A 22,658-nucleotide genomic window follows, 5' to 3' on the forward strand; every position below is an offset into this window, starting at 1 on the left:
CCATTGAATACGATCAGTATTCACCGTTCTTGATTCTTTCAGTTTACAAATGATATGTAATTGTTTACATTCACAGTGCTGTGTATGATTAATACAAGGTAGAACAGAAAATGATGCCTTCTTGCACCCCTACTTGGAAGGACAGGTTCCTTTCACAGTAATCAGTACATCACAATAAATAATATAATAATAGCTCAGTATAGTGAAGAGTAAACAGTGCATAACATCATTGGCTATAGGAAAGTATGATGATGATGATTTAATTTCTATGCAATTTAATATATTTAAGATATCTCTAAGCAATGTACAGAAAACTGAAGCAACAGCAGACAAAATAAACAGAAATATTACAAAAACAGGCAATTACATATAAAAATGTTGCATTAATACAACTGGGAAGTAGCTTTCCCAGTAAAGGACCATCACAATTTTGTTTTTTTTGTTTTTTTGCTTATGATAGGTCATAGGTTGCAGGGAGATGGTGCCACAGTAGCTCAGAGTTCCAAGGAAGTATTGTACAGTAAAATAAAACCACTTGGCTGAGTGCCTTTCCCCCTGGCTACCTGATACAGCCATGCACGGGACAGCTACCACACTGGGTTCAAGATGAGGGGAGGGGTTGCCATCATCACACAGAAGAAGAAATACATCTGCATCTCCAGAGATTTCCCTCTTTGATGAGGCAACAAAGGATGAAGAGTTAATCTCTATTATCTTTTCTTCCAACTTTTGCTGTGGCATCTCCACCCCTTTTTCTTGGAACTGGATAATTCCTTTCAACTTGTCAGTCAATTTATTTGCAGGAAGGGTTTGTCATCATAATGGCTTTCCACAATACGTCTGTATCATTAGAGATGCCCTCCTTTGATGAGGCCACAGGGGATGAACAATCTCTGTTCCATTATCCCCTCTGGCATATCCACCCCTTTTCCTTAAAATTGGGCTAAGCTTTTGAAGTTGTCAGGCAATCAAAGTATGGCCAACGGAGAGCTAATCTGCATTTTAGATCCCTCATTTAGTCTGGTATTGGCATCCACCCCCTACCATTCAGACTTGCTGGCATGGCTCTCTCTTTTTCTTATTGCACCAGCAATATTTCTGTTACAAGCTGGTACTGTCTTCACATGTGTTGACACTCTTTTTCACTCAAGAAAACATCAGAAAGAACCATCTGATGGTAAGAGATGATCAACAGTGGAACAGACTCCCTTGGAATGTGATGGACTCTCCTTCCTTGTTGGTTTTTAGGCAAAGATTGAATGGCTACCTGTCATTGATGCTTTAGTTGGGATTCCTACATTGCAGGGGTTGGGATATTAGATGACCCTCGGGTCCCTTCCAACTCTGGCTTTGCATGCACTGCTGTTTTTCACTCCTTAGACCACCCTAGGGTTGCCATATTTCTAACAGTGAAAATCTGGACAGAAAAGTTGTTGATATTTTTTTAGCTTTGCCCCAAAATGACAAAAATGGCACTGCAGACATGAGCTGCCATATGTCTGGATTTTCACAGACATTTTCCCAATTTCTGTCCAGAAAATCCAGACATATGGGAACCCTAGACCACCCTCTTTGAGAGGATAGTTTGATTCTTTGCTTGTTCTCCTGGCTGCATCTTCTTTTACCAACTCTCACTTCCAACTACCCAAAGGGGAAAGATAAGTTTTCTCTTTCTTCTTCAGAGGGCAAACAGGAATACAGAAGGATGGGTGTAAAAGGGATGAATCTTGTCATCAGTTTATATGCTGATGATATGACATTTCTTTTGGATGACCTGGTTGTTCTGACCTGGGCATTAAAAGTCAAATTAGACAAGTGATTGGTTTGAGGGTAAATTTCAAGAGATCTGAACTACTGTGTCATTATGTTATCTCATCTATTCAGTTAAAATTTTCTAAAGACCTAAACATCCTCCTAGTAAACAGACATTTCAGATACTATGGGATACAAGTCACAAAGAACTTAAATAATCTGTTTGCTATGAACTATGTGACAGTCTGGAAAGGAATAGCAAAGGAAAGGAATAGCATAATGGTGGACTAAAATGCCCCTCTCTTTTTCAGGTTGTATAGCTACCTTTAAAATGATGGTGCTTCCAAAATTATCATATTTATTTTACAAACACACATTACAAATATCTGACAAAAATCCTCAATACTTGGCAATCTAAAGTAGCATACTTTCCCCTGAAAGTCACAACCCCAGGGTTCCTAAAACATCAAGATACAAACATCAAGATACAAAGCAACTTTGTAGGGTGGGTGATCCCAAATTTTCAGATCTATTTTGAAGCTATCAAATTGGGCATCTGATCTCTTTATTAGAAGAAGCAGCAATGGGCACAAGTTGAGAGAGTTTTAATGGGCCAAAGTTTTCCAGAGCAAAGCATTATTAATACCCCCACACACATTTCAGCCTTACAATGCACCTCTACTATGAAAGCAGTCTGGCATGTTGGGCAAAAACACAAGGAAAAACTGGTGCCTGGGATCTACCCTCTAATTCCAATTCATTGTCGGGAGCAGACAATTCCCCTTTAAGTTTCTGCAAACCGTAGGAATGTACAATACATTTTTCTACAGTCACAATTTCTCCCAAAGGATTTGTGGAGGAAAAAAGGATATCCCATGGCCGGTGTGGTACCAGGTTAAAAATTGGGTGAATCAACCAAACATTAAGGAACAGGCCCTAGGCAAACTCATTTTATTTGAAAGGTTTGTGGACTCAGCAGATGGGATGGATCCTGGGCTGGTCTCAATGCTATATAAAATATTACTCTGGGTGGACATGGGTACAACTAATGAGCTGTGGCCTATGTGACAAATTTCTATTGAAGAGGCAGATTCGACATGGGGCAAATTAGCCTTCAAATTAGTGTCAGCCTCAATGAAAGAAATGACACTGAAAATTCTACAGAAGTGGCACCTACTCCAGTTCATCTGGCCCACATTAGTCCTACCCACCACCCACCTGTTGGAGGGCATCACAATGATGGGTTCACATCAGAACACTACTGGGAGGAAGTGTTCAAAGAAATTAGAGAGATAACTGGGCAAAATATAGTCAGAGGCCTGGAGTTGGTTTATTTAATTTTTACATAGGGAACAATATGTATCTGTATTTCAAGCACCTTATTGGCCAGCTTTTATTAGCAGCCATGATAGAAATAGCTAGATATTGTAAAAATTTAGATAGAGTGACATTGACCACATGGTATAATAACTCTGGTGATTAGCACTGAAAGAAAAACAAAACTATAAAGTTTGGGGGAGGTACAAAGGTTTTATTTTCTCATCTTCCTGCTGCCAACACAGAAATAAGTTCGGTTATCCTTACCTGCCAGTGTGAGACGAAGACCAGCAAAAACCAACTCTTCCTGGTAGTACTGCCACCACCCCTGTAGTCCCCCAATCCTGACCCAAGGGAAACCTAGCTTACATGTGGACACCCTTAGGATTTGCAAGGACAAGAACCAAATAGTCTACTCACTGCCTTTAGAGCTGTACACCCCAAAATTACTCTGCACATTATGACCATGAAGCCAGGTACCAGATTCAGAGCCAAGCTTACTCCAAGAAGACACACAAGGGATAAATGCCACACTTCATTAAGGAGGTTATGAACATGAGAATAAGCACCCTTTAGCAATATAAATGACAGGCCTAGACAGCATCTTGAGAAGTAGAGACATCACCTTGCCAACAAAGGTCCGTATAGTTAAAGCTATGGTTTTCCCAGTAGTGATGTATGGAAGTGAGAGCTGGACCATAAAGAAGGCTGATCGCCGAAGAATTGATGCTTTTGAATTATGGTGCTGGAGGAGACTCTTGAGAGTCCCATGGACTGCAAGAAGATCAAATCTCTCCATTCTGAAGAAAATCAGCCCTGAGTGCTCACTGGAAGGACAGATTGTGAAGCTGAGGCTCCAGTACTTTGGCCACCTCATGAGAAGAGAAGACTCCCTGGAGAAGACCCTGATGTTGGGAAAGATGGAGGGCACAAGGAGAAGGGGGCGACAGAGGACGAGATGGTTGGATAGTGTTTTCGAGGTTACCAGCATGAGTCTGACCAAGCTGCGGGGGGCAGTGGAGGACAGGAGTGCCTGGCGTTCTCTGGTCCATGGGGTCACGAAGAGTCGGACACGACTAAACGACTAAACAACAACAACAACAGCAATATAAAAGACAGTTCAGAATTGCCAACAGTATAAAGGCACCTTTGGGAATTCAGGTACAGAACAAAATAATGTAGGTTGTTGGTCTCACCCTGATACCAGCCATTAGAGTCATGAACCCCACCACCAATCATCGTTCAGGTACTGCTGTTGTAGTTCATGACTGATCATCTGAATGGAGACCACAGACCAGTTTTTGTACAAAAAGGCCTGGCTCCAGAAGGGTAGGTTTTCTTTCAGCCATTCAGGACTTAGGACATATTTTCACAGTACTAGGGGGTGTATGTGTTGGAAGATCATGCAGGCACTCAGTGGATTTCTGCACGGATATTGTGACCAAGTTATTGTGACCTTGACATTGTCATAAATCACACTGGTAACAAGATAAACTAATTAAATGGGACTTCTTCCTCAGGAAGTCAGGAAGACTGCACCCAGAACTCTGAGTAAAAAGAAAATAATAATAAATAGGCCAAAAAAGTGGGGTTTCTTATAGGAGAAGTACGTCATCATCCCAGCTTTCCTTAATACTTCTAAATATTGCTGTTTTCCCCTCCTTCCCTCCCCATTTATCTCTGGCCCATCTACTTGTTTTGCTTACAACTGGGTGATTCATTAGAACTGGCCAGGTAATCTGTTTGCTAAAGATGTGCAGATATGGATTTTAGATGCCTCATGTGATTCTGATATTGTCATCTGCCTCCAACCATTCAGACTTCCTGGAATGGTTCCCACAATTTTATTGGACTGTCCCTGGCTTGTACAGAAAGAGAATCCTCCTTTTTGCAGTATATAAGATGCTTACAAACCCCTTTAGAACTTTATCCTACGACAGCAAGGACTCCAGAGCAAATCAGAACTCAAAGAGCAGGAGATAATGGCTGGTGAGTATGAGCATTCATCAAACTTCTGGCTTGACAATTTAAGGAAGCAGGGCTTGAGGTAGGTGGGTGGGTGTGAAGACTTAGAGGGGTCAATGGAAAACCCAGAAAATAGGAGGTCTGGGTTCTCTTACAGGCTTCTTTCCAGAAATGGAGGCTCTGCAGCCAAGATCCACCAGCTGAAAAGAAAATATCCCAGAGAGCCTATTGGACAACAGAGGGAACCCCCAATATCACTTTATACATAGCATTTTAAAGTTCTAACTTATCTCATTATGCTCACCATTTGAGTGAATGCATACATCTATCTATAGGTGCAGAAGTGATCAGAATTGTGCCTATTCTGCATGAATAATTTCAGAGTAAGACGGGTAACACCTTGCTAACGTATCACGAGCTTGCAAAAGTTCCTCAAGTGTGCATAGGGAGTTGAGGTCATAAAGAGGGAATGAATGCAGACTGCACAAGCCCTCTCTCATGCCACCCCCAATTACTAACAGCTCTGTAGGCTGCTCTGCTGGGACAATGTGTGTACAGCTGCATGGCTGCTAAGCAGTAGGGATGGGATTCAGAATCACTGATCAATGTGAGTTTTTTCACAATTCCCTTTGGCAAACTTGATTCCTTCCACAAAATGGTTCATAAAAACCCCTTGGTGCAGCCATCTCCTTGACCATTGACCATGCTGACGAGGACAGACAAGGTTTTCCATCAAATCTGATAGTAGCTGGAGTGCTTGTGTGTCTTATTATCACTTGATTAAGCATGTAAGTATGTTTCTGTTTTCATTTGGGCATGTCATACTATATCCAGAAGAACATATAAGTCAATGGGCTTGCCATGACATGCAAGGACATTTCCAAGTCAAAGTATGGTTTGCATTCATGACTTTTTAAGAATAATACTTGCTTAATATAAAAAGAAGCATTAACAAAATATTCAGTAACACCCACCTTTTAAATAAAAACATGAACTCTTTCCTTACCTGTCTCCTAGCTCACCTCTATCCATTTATCTAGGGGGAAAAGTGGCAGAACTCTGCATGAACACCTCCCTTGTTCTCTTATAGTGGAATGCAATGGAGAGAGGAGAGCTAGGAGACCTATAAGAAACATAACAATGAATCTTAATAGCTCTATTGACACCTAAACGAAACAGGATGGTCCTGGGGAGGACTGCTATAGAGGAACTGCACTTACAGTAGTCCCATTCATAGCTTGGTGTTAGTGGCTCCATTTTCCTCCTTATGTTCTTGCAGGTTTGGTAAACACTGATTGGAAACTGAAAGAGAACACCATCAAGCACCATACTGATGAATATCCTGGCAAGGAACTGGTTGCGCGACGAGGACAAGTGTTTTTGATCTCTCTGACATCCAGAGGAGCGTTGCCAGCTGCAGACAAACTAACATTTACTGTAGAAACAGGTAAACACTTTATCTTTCCCTGTCCTCTCAAAAGGGAAAACAGTCCCTCTTCTGTAGAGCGGAACTAACCAAGCTTCACTCATATAGTCTTTCTCCAGCCTTCCCCACAAAACCCACAGTAGGCTATGTGCTGCACAAATCCACAGAAATGTGTAGCATGACTAGGTAAGTCCTCTGATCTCCTTGCAAAGAGGGCATCTATCTTGACATACCAATCCATCTTGATGGTGCGTGGACTTCTCAAAATATGAAGTCAACATACAGAGAAGCCACCTCTTCCTCCTCTTGCTTTTTCTTTCCAGGGTCAACCTATGCTCTGCAGGCAGAGACACGAGTGGCATTTGGCATCACTAGCACACCAAGCAGAAGATCTTGGAGTGCAGTACAGACCTCTGCTGGTTATGGCTCCCTGAGTGTCTCCATTTTGAGCCCAGTGGATGCTGCCATTGGATGCTACCAGCTCAGCATCAAGACAGACACCAGCAGAAGCACACTCCCCTCCAGCCTTGGCACTTTTGTGTTGCTGTTTAACCCCTGGATGCCAGGTACAAAACATGTTCTCTAAGTCAGTGCTAGCCTAGCAGTTCAAAACCTGATCTCCTCCAGGTCCACCTGTAGGCTTCTGCATGATTGGTGGTAGACATAATCACTGTGTTGTATGTGTAGAAAAGTTAGAGATAGGAGAGCACTGGCATGATGCCGCACTATCCCGACAAAGAGAAGTGCTATCACAGTACCTGCTTGTCATTCATCTTTCAGAGGATGATGTGTTCACGCAAAGAATATGTCCTCTCAGAGTTTGGTGTCATCTTTTGCAACAATGGAAAAACTTTACTGCCATGGAATTATGGCCAGGTAAATATAACATGGAGGGATTTCAAACTAGGGATGGAGAAAAGTTTGAGCAATGATTTAGGAGGCTGGAGGGATTTGCAAACAAGCTGAGCCACTGAGAAATCCCCAAACCATTTTGAGGTGATTTCCACCAAACAATGAGGAGGAAATGAGTTTAATGCAAACCGACCTAAATTGTACAGTGGTGCCCCGCAAGACGAATGCCTCGCAAGACGAAAAACTCGCTGGACGAAAGAGTTTTCCATCTTTTGAGTCATTCCGCAAGACGAATTTCCCTATGGGCTTGCTTCGCAAGACGAGTCCTTGCGAGTTTTTTTCCCTTTTTCTTCAAGCCGCTAAGCCGCTAATAGCCGCTAAGCCGCTAATAGCCGCTAAGCCGCTAATAGCCGTGCTTCGCAAGACGAAAAACCGCTAGACGAAGAGACTCGCGGAACAGATTAATTTCGTCTTGCGAGGCACCATTGTACTTACCAAACCAAAATGCAACTAACCTTCGTAACTGGCATATCTCTGAATTTTGTGATGCAATTCTCTAACTAAAAAAATTTATACCGAAAGGCATACATAGGGGAACATGTGTGCAAAGGTTGCATGGTCAGGCACCACAGCCCCTACCACCCCAACCAGAGAGGAATAACCAGTCAAAACACATACTTTTGGGGTCAAATGAGACCACAACATTATTGATGACTGATGTACAGGTTTTGGAGTAGGCATTGGGAATGGCCAATTCACCTGATGGAAGCATATCCTCAGGATGGTCCTATGACTTACATAAAATGGGTATCCCCCCACCCAGGTTGCCACCTTGAGGACAGCTATGGCCCTAGCCTCCAATGGGGCATTGGACATCTGAAAGTCATTTTATAGAACTAAAACTTGGGAAACTGGCCGATGAAAGGGTTGCAGGTGATGAAGACGTTCCCTGGGCTGGATCTTAACAGACTTTGGATAATTCTCTGGAAAAGCTTGAGATTTCTCTGAGAATATGCCACACGGAAGGAAGTTTGGAATCAGTATTGGCAGCTGCCACCCATCAAACCCATTTCACTTGGGATTTCACTGGAATTCCTGGCACTCCAGTATTCTTAGAAAGCTCTCTCTGTGCTAATAATTTGATGGTGGTGGTGCATTTCACTCACTTGTCCAATATTTTCTTCTGTGGACAGTTTCAAGATGGCATTCTGGATATCTGCCTTTCCATGCTGGACATGGGCTTAAAATACCACAAGGACTCAACTGCTGGTGTGAGCCATCTAGGTGACCCCATACATATTGGCCAAGTGCTCAGCGCTATGGTAAGGAAAGATTTACAATTTTCACTCTTAACACAAATGCAGTAGGCAAGTTTTTCTGTGGAGCAGCCTTTGCTAACATGGTGGTTTCCAGCTGCTTTGTATTACAACTTTCTTAACCTCTAGCTGCTCATTAGGATTTATGGGAGCTGTATTCCAAAACAGCTGGAGGGCACCAGGTTGACAAAGGCTTCTGTAGAGCACAAGAGAGACTCCCACCTTCCTTCATGCAGGCACACATTTCTTTGGGGCTGGTAATATGTGGCATCCCTAAACAGAGACTGGATTCTGCACAGCATATGAAGAGCAGCAGTGTGTTGATTGCACAATAAATGGGCAAATATTTTGACTTTTTTCCAGATCAACTGCAATGATGGAGAGAGAGGAGTGTTGTTTGGATGTTGGGAGGCTTGCAGTGATGGGAAAGACCCAGAAAGCTGGTCAGGAAGTGTGGAGATATTGAGGCAATGGGAGAGCTCTGGATTTGAACCTGTCCGGTATGGGCAATGCTGGGTCTTTGCAGGAGTTCTGACTACGGGTATGTCTCCATGGAACCTTCTGTGACATTGCCTTTCCAGACATGGTGCTGGGATGAGGAATGTGCTCAAGCACCAGGAACTACATTGTGCTATAGTGGAGTGCAGTGTGAGATTTTTGCAAGTAGTGCTGCAGCTGGTTAACAGCCCAACTAAAGGAGGTCAATGTGCATCACTGGAAAGCAAGGGTGGCTGGATAAATGCAAAGGGAAGCATGGAACTCATTTTAAAATGCATGCCCTGCACAGCATGTTCAAAGTGCCCAGGGAATAAAAGAATCACAGTCTAACCTAATTGCTCCCTGGACTGACCCAGAGAGCCAGTCCTGGGAACAAACATGAGGGAGTGGATGGAAGAGAAAGAGGAAGCCCCTATGCTGCTGGTAGAAGTGTAGCATTTGGGAAGACTACCTAGGGCTGGGCTAATATATTCTGGCATGTGAGGTGAACCACAAAATGGTGCCTTCCCCCTCCTCCGACTGCTGCTGCCAGGGAAGAAGGGGTGAGTGAAGATCTACATGGGGAAAAGCAGGGGAAAATAACATTATCCAATGATTGAAGTTGGAATCAAAGGCTGTTGTTGGGAGGAGAGACCCACTCTGGTCCAGAGCCCAGCAAACACCAGAGGGCAGTGGGAGGAAACCAGCAGCACCTCCTCTTCACTGAGAGGCTATTGTAGAGGCATCGTTGGGAATGGGCTGCTGAGAAGGTAGGATATATGGCCTCTGAAGAGTACACTGCAATAATTGCTGCCTCTGCAGCAGCAGCAGCAGAGGGTGATGCATTCCTTAGAGGCCAGATCTGCTGCCCCTGTGGATCTTGCTGTCTGAGGTAGTCACCTCACCTTACCTCATAGGTGGGCTGGCCCTGACCTATTAAGCCACACTTCCAGCTGCCCTTGATCTGCAGGAGGGAAGATGCATCTGTCACAGCTTAAGAGGCACAGTGCAGCCATTGTTGTGTTCCAGCCAACACAGTGTTGTTACTTAGATTTCCCAAGTTCCTAGCAAGGCCAAGGAGCTGTCCAGCAGCATAAGCAGCCGATCTCTTGCCAGGCTGCTGAAGCAGTAAGTGAAAAGTCCAGCCAATGAGCAGAATTTTTTTTTTTAAATAATATTTATTAAGTTTCCAATAAACACATATAAACACAAATACAAACAACAATAAAAACATACAAAAACCAACAAACAAAACAAAAACAAAACAAGTATAAATTCAAACCTTATTTTCCAAACCTAATTTCACCGACCTCCTCACACCTCCCCCTTCTGTATTCTAATCTCATTTATCTTGTCAGCAAATCCATTCCCATATTTCCCATAGTTTTTAATAATTCTATTCTTTTTCCTTAATCAACACCCCTGCAAACCACTAATTTTTAAACCCATATCTTTTTAAACTTCATTAATTTTATAATATTTATCAAGATAGTCTTTAAACTTCTTCTAATCTTCTTCCACTGTCTCTTTGTCCTGGTCTCGGATTCTGCCAGTCATCTCTGCCAGTCCCATGTAGTCTGTCATCTTTATCTGCCATTCTTCCAGAGTGGGTAGATCTGGTGTCTTCCAATACTTTGCAATAAGAATCCTTGCTGCTGTAGTGGCATACATAAAAAAGATACTGTCCTTCTTTAACACCACATGGCTTACCATACCCAGGAGAAAGGCCTCTGGTTTCTTCAAGAAGGTATATTTAAGTACCTTTTTCATTTCGTTATATATCATTTCCCAGAAAGCCTTAATCCTTGGGCATGTCCACCAGAGGTGAAAGAATGTACCTTCATTTTCTTTGCATTTCCAACATTTATTATCTGATAAGTGGTAAATTTTTGCAAGCTTGACTGGGGTCATGTACCACCTATAAATCATTTTCATAATATTCTCTCTCAAGGCATTACATGCCGTGAATTTCATACCGGTGGTCCACAACCTTTCCCAGTCAGCGAACATAATGTTATGACCAATATCTTGTGCCCACTTAATCATAGCTGATTTAACTGTTTCATCCTGTGTATTCCATTTCAACAGCAAGTTATACATTTTTGACAAATTCTTAGTTTTGGACTCTAACAACTCTGTTTCCAGTTTTGATTTTTCCACCTGGAAGCCAATTTTCCTGTCCAACTTATAGACCTACAATATTTGATAATAATGAAGCCAGTCTCGCACTTTGTCTTTTAGATTCTCAAAACTCTGCAATTTCCACTTATCACCCTCCTGTTCTAAAATTTCACAATATTTTGGCCATTTAGCCTCCGTATTAAGTTTTTTCAAGGCTTTTGCCTCCATTGGTGACAGCCACCTTGGAGTTTTGTTCTCCAGCAGATCTTTGTATTTAATCCAGACATTATACAATGCTTTCCTGACAATATGGTTTTTAAAGCCTTTATGAGCCTTAACCTTGTCATACCACAAATATGCATGCCACCCAAAGAAATTGTTAAATCCTTCCAGATCCAAAATGTCTGTATTCTCGAGAAGCAGCCAGTCCTTTAACCAGCAGAAAGCTGCTGATTCATAATAAAGTTTCAAATCTGGCAGGGCAAATCCCCCTCTTTCCTTTGCATCAGTTAAAATCTTAAATTTTATCCTGGGTTTTTTGCCCTGCCAGATAAATTTAGAAATATCTTGCTCCCAACCCTTGAAACAGTCCATTTTGTCCACAATTTGCAAAGTTTGAAACAAAAACAACATTCTAGGCAATACATTCATCTTTATAACTGCTATTCGACCAGACAAGGAAAGCTTCAGGTTTGACCAAATTTCTAAGTCTTTTTTTAATTTGTTTCCAACATTTCTCATAGTTATCTTTAAATAAATTAATTTTTTTTTGCTGTCATGTTAATCCCCAAATATTTTACACTCTTAACCACAGTTAAACCTGTCTCGTTCTGAAACTTCTCTTTCTCAATAGCTGTTAAATTTTTCTCCAATACCTTAGTTTTTAACTTATTTAATTTAAATCCTGCCATTTGACCAAATTCTTGCATCAGTTCCAAAACTCTCTTAGTACTAGATTCTGGCTCTTGTAATGTAAGTACCAAATCATCTGCAAAAGCTCTCAATTTATATTGTTTCGCTCCGACCTGAACCCCTTTGACCAGCTGGTCCTTTCTTATCATGTTTAGCAAAACCTCCAGGACCGAAATAAAGAGTAGCGGGGAGATTGGGCACCCCTGGCGTGTCCCTTTCTCAATTTTAAGTTCTTCCGTAATCACATTGTTCACTATAAGTTTAGCCTTTTGTTCAGAATATATTGCGCCTATACCGTTTTCAAACCCTTGGCCTACCCCCATACCCAGCCAATGAGCAGAATTAGCACACAAAACAAGGAGCTGGGCAGCAGGATGTGCTGGGCAGAATGCTCTGCCTCCATGGATAAAGGCAGCAATGGTTTTAAATACTAGTTGCCTGGAAACTGCAGGTGGGGAGAGTGTTTTTGTGGCCAGCACCAGCTTGTGGGTTTCCCACAGGCATCTGGTCAACCACTGTGAGAATAGGATGCTGTACTAGATGGGCCAATGGCCTGATCTGGCAGGCTCTTCTTATGTTCTTATGCACTAGAAACAGACAGGTGACAAGTGGAAGGTTTTATAGTTGACCCTGTTGGCCCAGAATTTCTGGGAACAACAAAGGGTATCTTAGAAAGAAGTGCTGGCTAAAGAACATAGTAAGGAACAATGTTGCTGAATACCAGTGAGTCCCATTATTTCCATATTCTCTCTCTCTCTCTCCTTTTCGTAGTCCTCCGGTGCATAGGAATTCCCACTCGCATCATTTCCAACTTCAGTTCTGGCTGTGACAAAAATGAAAATCTGATTCTGGAACCATTAGAGAGTACCTGGTAAATCAGCCTTCTTCTCATCTACCACAATACATCTAGGGCTCCTATACGCCAGCATCTGTAGATAAAACCAGAGATGGAAACTGAGGCACAACAGCTGTAGGACAAAACCAGACATCTTTGTCCTTTGCCCCCACTTCTCTGCCACACTTGGCAGGATCTGTGACCTTCCCTACATCCAGACATGCAAAACATCTCCTTGCAGTGACTAATAATTCCTTACTTTCTGTGATAGAAGGCCCAGTTACAGCTAGCTAAAAGGAGGGAGAAAACAGCACTTTGAGAGGGGGAAAGAGAAGAGTTTTGTGCCTGATGTCCAGCTGTATAAAAGTGTGGCCTCTTAGCTGTGTAAAATCCACCCCGAGGGAATATTTACAGCCAAAAAAGGCAGTCTCTGAGCAGGGGGTGGGGGTGGGGAGGTAAGATTGAACGACAGTGGTTATTGTCTTTTAAGGGTATACTGACATAAGAGAACTGGGAAGCTCTACTTAAGTCCCAATTCATTAGGGTGGGGATGTATATTCTAGGAAAAGAAGAAGAATCCCAAACCATTTAGAAGGTCTGATATACAGAGTCTACTACAGGAGCCTCAGGAGTGAAATTTCTAAAGGTGGAGGACCTGAAACACAACAGGACCAAAATAATCAGCCTGTTTTAATACCCACAAGTTATCAAAGTCTAAGTTATAACACCTTATGTGTTAGATGTAATTTTGCTATCTTATTGAAAAGCCTGAGACATCTGCTGAGTTCAGCATATATAATTTGCTAATTCTTTGAAGTTTTCCAACTTCTGAAACATTCTTGTTCGTCATTCTTATTCTGAAATAGACCCTTTTTCTGCTTAATCTCATAAGTGCCAGAGTTTTCTTTTTTGAAAAAAATAGTCAGAAGGAGAGGGGCATGCCTCATCTCCCTGGACAGCTCACCCTCCATGCTCTGCATTATTCAGATACAGTGGTAGTGACCAACTGTACCATTCTGTTCCAGCAGCACCAGACAGTGCTTGCTCAGTCACAGGATGCTCTGAGGTGTGAGCTTCCCAAAGCCATTTGTGTCACACTGATGTGAACCATTTGTGTCACACTGATGCTATCTTGCCTCTTTCTGATGCAAAACACTTTGCATATATATAAAATGAACAGCTTCCACCATGGCTGCTGTTGGAAGCAGATTGTTAGTTTAGGTAGACTCACCTTGGTCTAATTCAGCTGCAAGGTTCCTTTGTTTTCCTCCTATGCTCTCAACATTCATTCACCCCCAGAAAATCTTGTCACCATGGGTCAGTTGCGTCAAACACAGCATGGTCTGCTAAATACAACAAAAACAAGCAGACTTAGGGCTCCCAGGTGCTTCTGGAAATCAGCTCCACTCACCTCTGAAAGCAGCTGACCCTAAGATTTGGGGATCATTGCAAACCTGCACATCAGATTTATTTACTCTTGGCTGCAGGAATTACCATGTGTGGAATGAATGCTGGTTTGCTCGACCTGACCGTGGCTGCATGTACAATGGGTGGCAAGTTCTGGACGCAACTCCACAAGGTCGAAGTACTACAAGTACAAGAGTTGACTGCTGGGGGAGTTGGTTGTGTTCAGATCTCTGTTCAGCTTCTCACCATGCTATTGCTGTATGATAGAAATGCCCAGATTCTGTCATGCCCCCTCCATATTCAGAGGCAGTATGAGCCCTCAGAACCAGTTGCTGAAATATAAAATGAATGGGGGAAAGCTGTTGTTTAGAGATATACTTGCCCCAAATGTGGAGGCTTCATTGAGCTATCATTGCCCATAACCACTGACAGAATCACTCTCCATGATTTTGTGTAGTCCTTTTCTGAGCAATTTAAGCTAGCAGTCCTCACCACAAATCCCATGGGTTCACCGTGCAGCATGTAATGTCACACTTGTCTTATTTAAAACAACCTATTTTGTCCCCAGGATATACAGTAGTTCTGCCTGATCATTTTTGCACAAACTGCAGATGCAGACCTTTTCTCTTTTCCTTAACTCTCCAGAGAAAGTCGAGTGTGGTCCAGCTTCAGTGAAGGCCATCAAGGAAGGAGATGTGGACCTGCCATATGACACTGCATTCGTCTTTTGAGAGGTCAGTGCTGACATCGAGGGCTCATTGGACACCAAGTCCATTGGGCAAAACATAAGCACAAAGGCTGTGGGCAGCAATGATCGCCTGGATGTCACTGATAATTATAAATACAAAGAAGGTGATGCAAAAGAGCTTCCTCTACAAATAGGTGGAAATGTTTGGAGATGATTGGGTCTCTGCTATGACACTGGCCTGTATTCAATTTAGGAATAAGCAGATCATTACGTAAACTCCTCCCTCCCCTGCCCTCTAAATCTGTTTACCAACCCCTACTCAGAGTAGACCTCATTGTGCTAAAACTAGCATTTGTCTTTGCACAAGTATTTAGCTGAATATCACCTTTTTACAGTCAATGGCCACTTAACCCATGGTGGCAGCAACCACGCTTTTTCATGAAGTTGGACAATTTGAGACTCAACACACTTCTGCCTGCAGCTAAGAATGGTCTACATATATCGTCAGAGAAGGCACAGATGCTAGGCATAAGGAAACCAAAATACACAGACCCAGAGGCAGTTCAAATGCATTTTCAGGCACCTTGTTTTTTGTCCAAGTAAGTGTTTGGCTGGGGCAGTGAAGACAAAACGGATGCATCTTCTCTCTAAATCTGCACTCCAGGCACAGCCAATTGTATCTGAATCCATGTGCAACATCCAAGCTAGACCTAGGTCAGTAGTCAACTTGCCAGTGAACCCTACATACCCCAACCATGCTTTGTGTTAGAACTTGCACTGCTGTGACATTTGAGTAGTTAAAGTGGTCTCTGGCCTAGGGAAAGCCAGAGAGAGAAGGCTGATGAGCTTCATGCAATGTACTCTTGATCCCAGGGGCTGCTAATGAACTTGCATCATTTGAGTCAGAGGGCCCTGTTAAATTTCACCATCCTATTCTTACTTTTTCAGGCTCTGTCAAGGAAAGGGAAGTATTTGCAAAGGCTTGTGCCAAACTCAATCTGAAAACAAGCCACTCTGAGTCTGCCAGAAGCCTGAGAGAAGCTGCAAAGCCCAGTGTCTTGGGGAAAATCAAGGTGAAGAGCCCCCTGGAAATTGGCAAGGATGTCCACTTGGTCTTGAGGCTGACAAACCTTGGCTCTACAACTGAGTACCTAACACCCAATATGGCCGCTTGGTCAATTAACAACACTGGGAAACCCATTCATGAGATCTGGAAAGCCTCCATCTTGGTGACCCTTGGCCCCAAAGAAGGTAAGTTTTTTCATGGGTTTCTTCATAACCAGGTATGAGTTAAGCCAGAGAATGTGGGCAAGGAGGGATGATCATTTGGCACCTCAACCAAATGAGGGGACTACTGAAGTTGAACACACATCATTGATAAAACTTGGTGAAATGAATCCTAAATGGTCCATCCTTGTTAAATGATGTGAGGGACAGAAGACTCCAAATTACCTGTTGCAGCCTAGCAGGAGATAGTAGACATGGATACATTGCATATTACATGCCTCTGGAAAATCAAATCACAGAGTTATATCAAACTAAGTTCCACATTGAAATTAATGGATTTAAGTAAGTCATACCCATTAATTTCAGTAGATCTATTCTGAGCACACCAAACATGAATATAATCTACAGCAGGCATGTCCAACTTCCAAGAGACTGCGATCTACTCCCAGTAACATGCCCCCCCCCCATTGTCCAGTAGATCGCAATCGACCTGTTGGACATCCCTGATCTACAGGAAATAAGTTTACCATCCCCCAAGTGCTGTTGAACCAAACACTACTTGGCAATGATGGCTTCTTCCCTTGGGTTGTTCCATCCCAGGTGGTCTTCAAGTCAGCCTTTGACCAGCAAAGTGGCTGCCTCATGCCTCACCAGAGTGCAGTGATGGACAGTTCCTGCTTTCTCACATCCGGGGAATACGGGGAATTGCCTGTGTGATGACATCAGTGCACGCCTGCCTCCTTTCCACTTGCTCCATCCCAAGCAAGAAACAGGAAATGATGGAGAAGGGCCTTGCTTTTTCAGCTATTGGCAACTGAGGGAGGGATGCAAAGTTTTTATAATTCTCCTATCCCTCGCCATCCCCCTTCCAGCTAGCACAGAATTACAACTAAGTGGGCCCCAAAGGGGGAGCCCCTCCTTGGGAACATTCTGGTCATTCTTCATCAGAGCAACATAAGGAGGGTTTTCTTAAATAAGGAACAACCATCTGCCAGGCTTGTGCAACCACACCTCATAGTGATTTTCCCCCCCTAGAAAAAGAATTTCCTATCAATATTTCATATGCTAAGTACAAGCAGTACCTGCTGATAGACAACCTGATTAAAGTCACAGCTTCATGGTCAAAAAAAGAGGGGGAAAATGTGAAGAGTCATAATCCTCGAGAAACCCAGCGTCGCAATAAAGGTACACCCTTAGCCATTATGAGCTGCCATTATGAGCTGATTCCCTTGTGTCTGCCTAGGGTTAAGGCAGGCTCAAATGTCATACATAAAAACACCCCAAGAATCACTGCACTTTGCTACCTGCAACTCTGAGTGCAGGCAGACAGAGGAACCAGCAAGAGGAGGTGGTTCCAAGGGAAAGGAGGAGGAGGGAGCTGTGTCTCTATGGACCTATCATTTTGAACCTGGGTCAGGGCAGCCTTAGGAAGGGTTGCCAGTAACTCTGTTCAACTTACTTTGTTCTGAGTAGGTGCTGGGAGAGGCAAAAGTGGGCAAGGAAGTGAAGGTGGCAGTGACCATTGACAACTGTTTTGATGAGGAGCTGAAGGATGGTGTGCTGAAGGCGGAGCGTAGTGGCTTACTGGAAAAAACCTTCAAGAAAAAGTGAGTATAAAAAAAGAAAAAGTAAGTATGTGGGGCATCTGGGCAAGTGTGGTGGCTCTGCACAGGGTACCACCTTCCCTTCTGACTGGGTCACAGAGAGAGAATGGAGGGGCAACATCTCAAACAAGACATTCCTCTCCACTTTGTGGCCTTGTTCTTTTGCTTTCCAATTATCCATCTGCACTTGCAGAGCAAGCAAAGTCTGCACTCCAGTGTGGAGAGCTGCAGCAACCAGTATGGAAACAGGCATCTAGAACAGCATTCATTTTGCCCAGCTTGTGATACCTGTGATTGATTGAGTTAATAAAATGATGTTCTACCTATCTATCAAACAGTCTCCATGGGAGCTTTTCAGCACATGCAAAATACTACCCACTGGCCAGCCTTAACAGACCAGCCTCTGATCCCCCTTAACAGACCATCCTAAGGCATGCACTGTGCTGGCAATCTTCCCAGGCCCAGGCTGACTTATCTCCTTTGCTCCTTATCCACAGTGTACCACCACTGAATCCCCAGGACAGCTATCAAGTCCAGTTTAAGTTCTTTCCCAGAAAAAGTGGGACCAAGTATCTGCTTGTCAACTTCTCCTGTAACAAATGTAAAGACAGCATAACCTATCAGGACATTAATGTGGTCGACTGATCCAAAGCCCTGAATGTGGCCAGCCAGGCCGCAGATGGAGGAGGTATGCAGTGAATGAGTTCTGGGCTGCAGGGAAGCAAATGTTTAATATGCATCACATAAGCAATTACCTGAGTGACAGAGTTTAATAAAACTTTCCTTCTTGTATCCCAAACTTGTGGTCTTCTTTTCTTAGGTCTGTTGAATTCCTTTGACAAATCCCTGTAGTCAGAATGTAAGAGCATCCATTGCTGGGGCAGACTAAGACCTGCCCGACTCAGCAAGACATTCCTGGAAAGCTCGTAAGTCAGACATCTCTAGATTGCTTTTGTGCATGGACTCTCCCCTGATCTATCAGTGAGCTGTTGACTCCTCCTCCCTGAACGTCTTCAATAGCCCTTTTACAAAACAGCATCTTATACCTCTGAGTGCAGAAAAGTGCCCAGCTACCAGCAGTTGAATCCAGCCTGGGACATTTCTATTTAGGCTTAGTACCACCTAGGAACTGACTAGATGTGGAGGAAGTTTTCATTGCGACCACAGCATACAGGCAAGGCAAATTCAACCCATTCCCTCTCTGTTGATGTCCTAACAGAAAGGGCTTCCCCTGCCAGCTGCCACTAGTCCCAGAAGGAAAACTCCTTTCTGACCACAGTGATGGAAAACAAATGTAAACTTTTCCTCCCCTCATCTCAAAAGTTGAGTTCGCTCATGTGCCTTTTATCATTTTTTTTTTAAAAAGTGCAGATGTATTGACTACCTCTAAGGGACCCTTATCTGCACAGCCAATAAAACCTGTTCCCCTTTGAGGTTGGAATTCCACCTTTGTTTGGCCAGGACACTCCATATTTACAATAGCTTTACGATCCTCACCTATGCAAGACTCTTTCCCTCACAAGATTTAACGTCTTACCATCTGCAGTTTTGCAAGGTAGATTTTTGAAAATCCCATACTCTGAAGGATACTGCCTTTGTGGCACAAAACTGGTCGAATACATCAGACACATTTTATTTTATTGCCTGTTTTATGCAAAAATATATGATAAGTATTTGACGCCCTTATTGAAGGAGGGGATTTACCGCACTGACTCTTTCAGGGTGTATTATCTGCTGAACAACTGTAGGCATGACGTAGAAAATGTGGCAAGATTTTTGAGTGACACCTTGAAATCATGTCACCATAGGTCCTAAGAGCCATTTTCGTACCTCACAATGCCTGGACAGTTTTATTCTAAAGTATCTCCTACTTTGTTTTGTTAACTGTGTTGTGTCCTGATCCATGTATACGATGCACTTTTTCTACGCCAGTAAAGAAGATTGATTGATTGATTGTATCTAGGGTCACAACTAGTTTAGTCACAGGATAAAATCTGGCAGGAAATGTACACAACCTTGTAGTAAAGCACTGAACAGTGTAATCCTATGCATCTCTGAAAAGTAACCATCACTGATTTTCAATGGAGGTTAGTTTATAGCAGCTGATGTGGTTGGGGGGAGCTGCAGAGGCACCCTTCCAACACTGACATCACTACAACTGGGGTTACTCCCAAGTAAGTGTTTACACTACTACAACCTTAGTGACCAGCACCTATGTGAAGCCTGTTTTCAATCATAAAACCATCAGCACTAAAGAAGGAAGAATCAATTTTGGTTTCTTTTAGTTTCTCATTTTTCCAGTCTTGACCAGTTCTTCTTGACCAGTTCTTCTCATTGATGCCTGAGTCTGCATTGGGGGGGGGGGGGAATCCTTATGAAAATTTGTCAGCATTCCAGTGTGAATTTTTCCTAATATACACATTTTTGTGTGTAGTTTTGAGTAATATGCATATCTTGCAAGCAACTTTTCCTAGTACAGTGGTACCTCTGGTTACGAACTTAATTTGCTCCAGTGGTCCATTCTTAACCTGAAACCATTCTTAACCTGAGGTACCACTTTAGCTAATGGGGCCTCCCACTGCTGCCGCATAATTTCTGTTCTCATTCTGAGGTAAAGTTATTTACCCGAGGTACTACTTCTGGGTTAGCAGAGTCTGTAACCCGAAGTGTTGTAACCTGAGGTATTTGTAACCCGAGGTACCATGTATATTGTACTTTTCCATGTATAAGACTAGGTTTTTTTACTTAAAAATTATGTGGAAAACTGTGGGTCATCTTATACATGGAGCAATCTCCCCCGCTATTTTCTTAAATTGGAGTCCCTAAAAATAGGGGGTGTCATACATGGGAGCATCTTATACACGGAAAAATATGGTAATGTATTTTTGGCATCCTATTTTCAGTAATATATGGATCTGTATGCAAAATTCAAGAAGTACAAATTTTGAACAATAGCTTTGGTTCTGTTTGCATATTGCTATGAGGAGTGTGGATTTGATAGTTTATTGTAAAAATGCAAACAAAATCAAGTTTCTCTCCCATTCATAGTCAGCACTCACACAGCCTTACAATTACAACATAGGGCTTTGAACAGATTTTTGTGACTCTGGGAGACTTACAAAGAAAAATCTATGAACTAGATTCATTTAGGGCAAACCAATAGCATATGTGTGACCCACCCAGGCAGTCAACTGCAACCCTAATCCCAGCTATGTGTACACAATGCCCAGATTCATACTGGCCTCCTGGCTGTCTTCCACTCTGCAAATATTTCTCTAATTTTACTCCTCCATAAATACGTGCTTGTTTCTTCCTCCATTGTTTCCCTGCCTATTTTCAATTTGGCGTTGCACTTCAGTACATTTCAAACCGATCAACCCCACCCCCCATCACCTGATAAATGCATTTTGGAAACATAACACCTAATCCTGAGATATTCTTGTTCTCAGAGTTATTCCACAGGAGCAGGGGGCAATTTACAAACAGCAGATTCTAAGGAGAAAAGGAAATACCAATGCTAATAGCTTACAGAAGGCATTTGGCTCATTTGTGCAAGATAATGGTTTATTGCCACTATAGAAAGGTGATTCGATTAAAACAGACAGCAAGAGAGCGGCAGGAAAAGGACACCGAAGGAACCACAAGATAATAACTACATTTAAAATATCACTTAGCAGATTGATTCACCTCTTAGAAATACAGCTGGTAGATAATACAGTCTGCCATATCCTTTGTAGTTCCCAGACACTGTGCTGATGAATCTGAAGTACTTTTTTCTTTCTTTTTTAAGAAGATGTGCTTTCTGTTAATGGCATCAAAACCCCATAATGCAGGAATGTGTCTCTCTAAAGCATCAGATAGTGGGCACTTTTGTTTGGGATTCAATCACATCCCAGCAAATTCAAACCAGAGTTTTCGCAGTGTGAAGTTGAAAACAGGGGTACAGAGCAGGGCTGCAGAACAGAAGAAAGAAGTGGCTTCAGAAATGGGCAAGCTTGATTAGGGCAGAAAAGGGAAGCTCTAGGGGGGTAATATGAAGAAAATGGCAGGGGGGGGGGCAAGGGAAATGAGCAAGGGTGCAGCCCCTAATAAGAACATCACAATACAAGAAGAGTCCTGCTGGATTAGGCCGATGACCCATCTAGTCCAGCATCGTGTTCTGACAGTGGCCCACCATATACCCATGGCAAGTCCCAAAGCAGGACCTGAGTGCAACAGCAGTCTCCCCACTTGTGGTTCCCAGCAACTAGTATCTGTACTTCTGAGTAGACATGCTTAGGATTGCCCTGCACAACAGGAAAAGGGCGAGGGAATTAGCTTGCCAGTGGCTATGAGGCAGTTAATACATTCCTCTGGCTCATGCTCTCAAGGCTATGAACTTCAAACATAGCTGAGGTCAAATATAAAATGATTTGGGGTTCCCTTGATCTCAGGAGGGCATGACACACCCACACACCACACACCTTTGTTCCCGCAATGTAGCCCAGAACTGCGAGGGGCAGGAGACACAGAGAAGGGCAAGGAAGTGTTTGGCAGGACAGGATTGGCATTTGCTGACTTGCTCTTTTGCAGGTCCCTGAAACACTGCCACAGAAGTAAACGTTTTGTTATGCATCTCATGGCCCAGGAGTTATCAAGGACAGGGCAGTAATAATTACTGAGACTGAGAGTGGAATCAGCCAATGTCAACCTGATTCATTTGATGTGGAAGAGAAGAGAGCTGTATTTCTAGTCTCAGGTAAACCAGGAGAAATTGCCC

General features: G+C 42.9%; 1 protein-coding gene and 2 pseudogenes across 3 annotated transcripts; all 3 read left to right on the forward strand.

Moving 5' to 3' along the window:
• The first annotated feature begins 4,809 nt into the window (after positions 1-4,809).
• LOC307219170 (protein-glutamine gamma-glutamyltransferase E pseudogene) lies at positions 4,810-7,046 on the forward strand (annotated as a pseudogene). The gene is made up of 3 exons (XR_013844024.1): positions 4,810-5,058; positions 6,314-6,481; positions 6,784-7,046. The product of XR_013844024.1 is annotated as a protein-glutamine gamma-glutamyltransferase E pseudogene (transcript).
• Positions 7,047-7,177: 131 nt separating this feature from the next.
• On the forward strand, positions 7,178-16,215 carry LOC307219171 (protein-glutamine gamma-glutamyltransferase E-like; annotated as a pseudogene). The gene is made up of 8 exons (XR_013844025.1): positions 7,178-7,336; positions 8,506-8,634; positions 8,992-9,169; positions 12,910-13,009; positions 14,461-14,567; positions 15,026-15,232; positions 16,017-16,141; positions 16,189-16,215. The product of XR_013844025.1 is annotated as a protein-glutamine gamma-glutamyltransferase E-like (transcript).
• LOC307219386 (protein-glutamine gamma-glutamyltransferase E-like) lies at positions 16,145-18,559 on the forward strand. Its single transcript, XM_079982532.1, has 4 exons — positions 16,145-16,319; positions 17,331-17,480; positions 17,769-17,902; positions 18,397-18,559. Exons 1-3 carry the CDS (start codon positions 16,232-16,234, stop codon positions 17,819-17,821), a joined length of 291 nt encoding a protein of 96 aa, XP_079838658.1. The 5' UTR covers positions 16,145-16,231; the 3' UTR covers positions 17,822-17,902; positions 18,397-18,559.
• Positions 18,560-22,658: the final 4,099 nt, after the last annotated feature.

The sequence above is a fragment of the Podarcis cretensis genome, assembly GCF_951804945.1.
Source record: "Podarcis cretensis genome assembly, chromosome: 6".
NCBI classification, from domain to species: domain Eukaryota; kingdom Metazoa; phylum Chordata; class Lepidosauria; order Squamata; family Lacertidae; genus Podarcis; species Podarcis cretensis.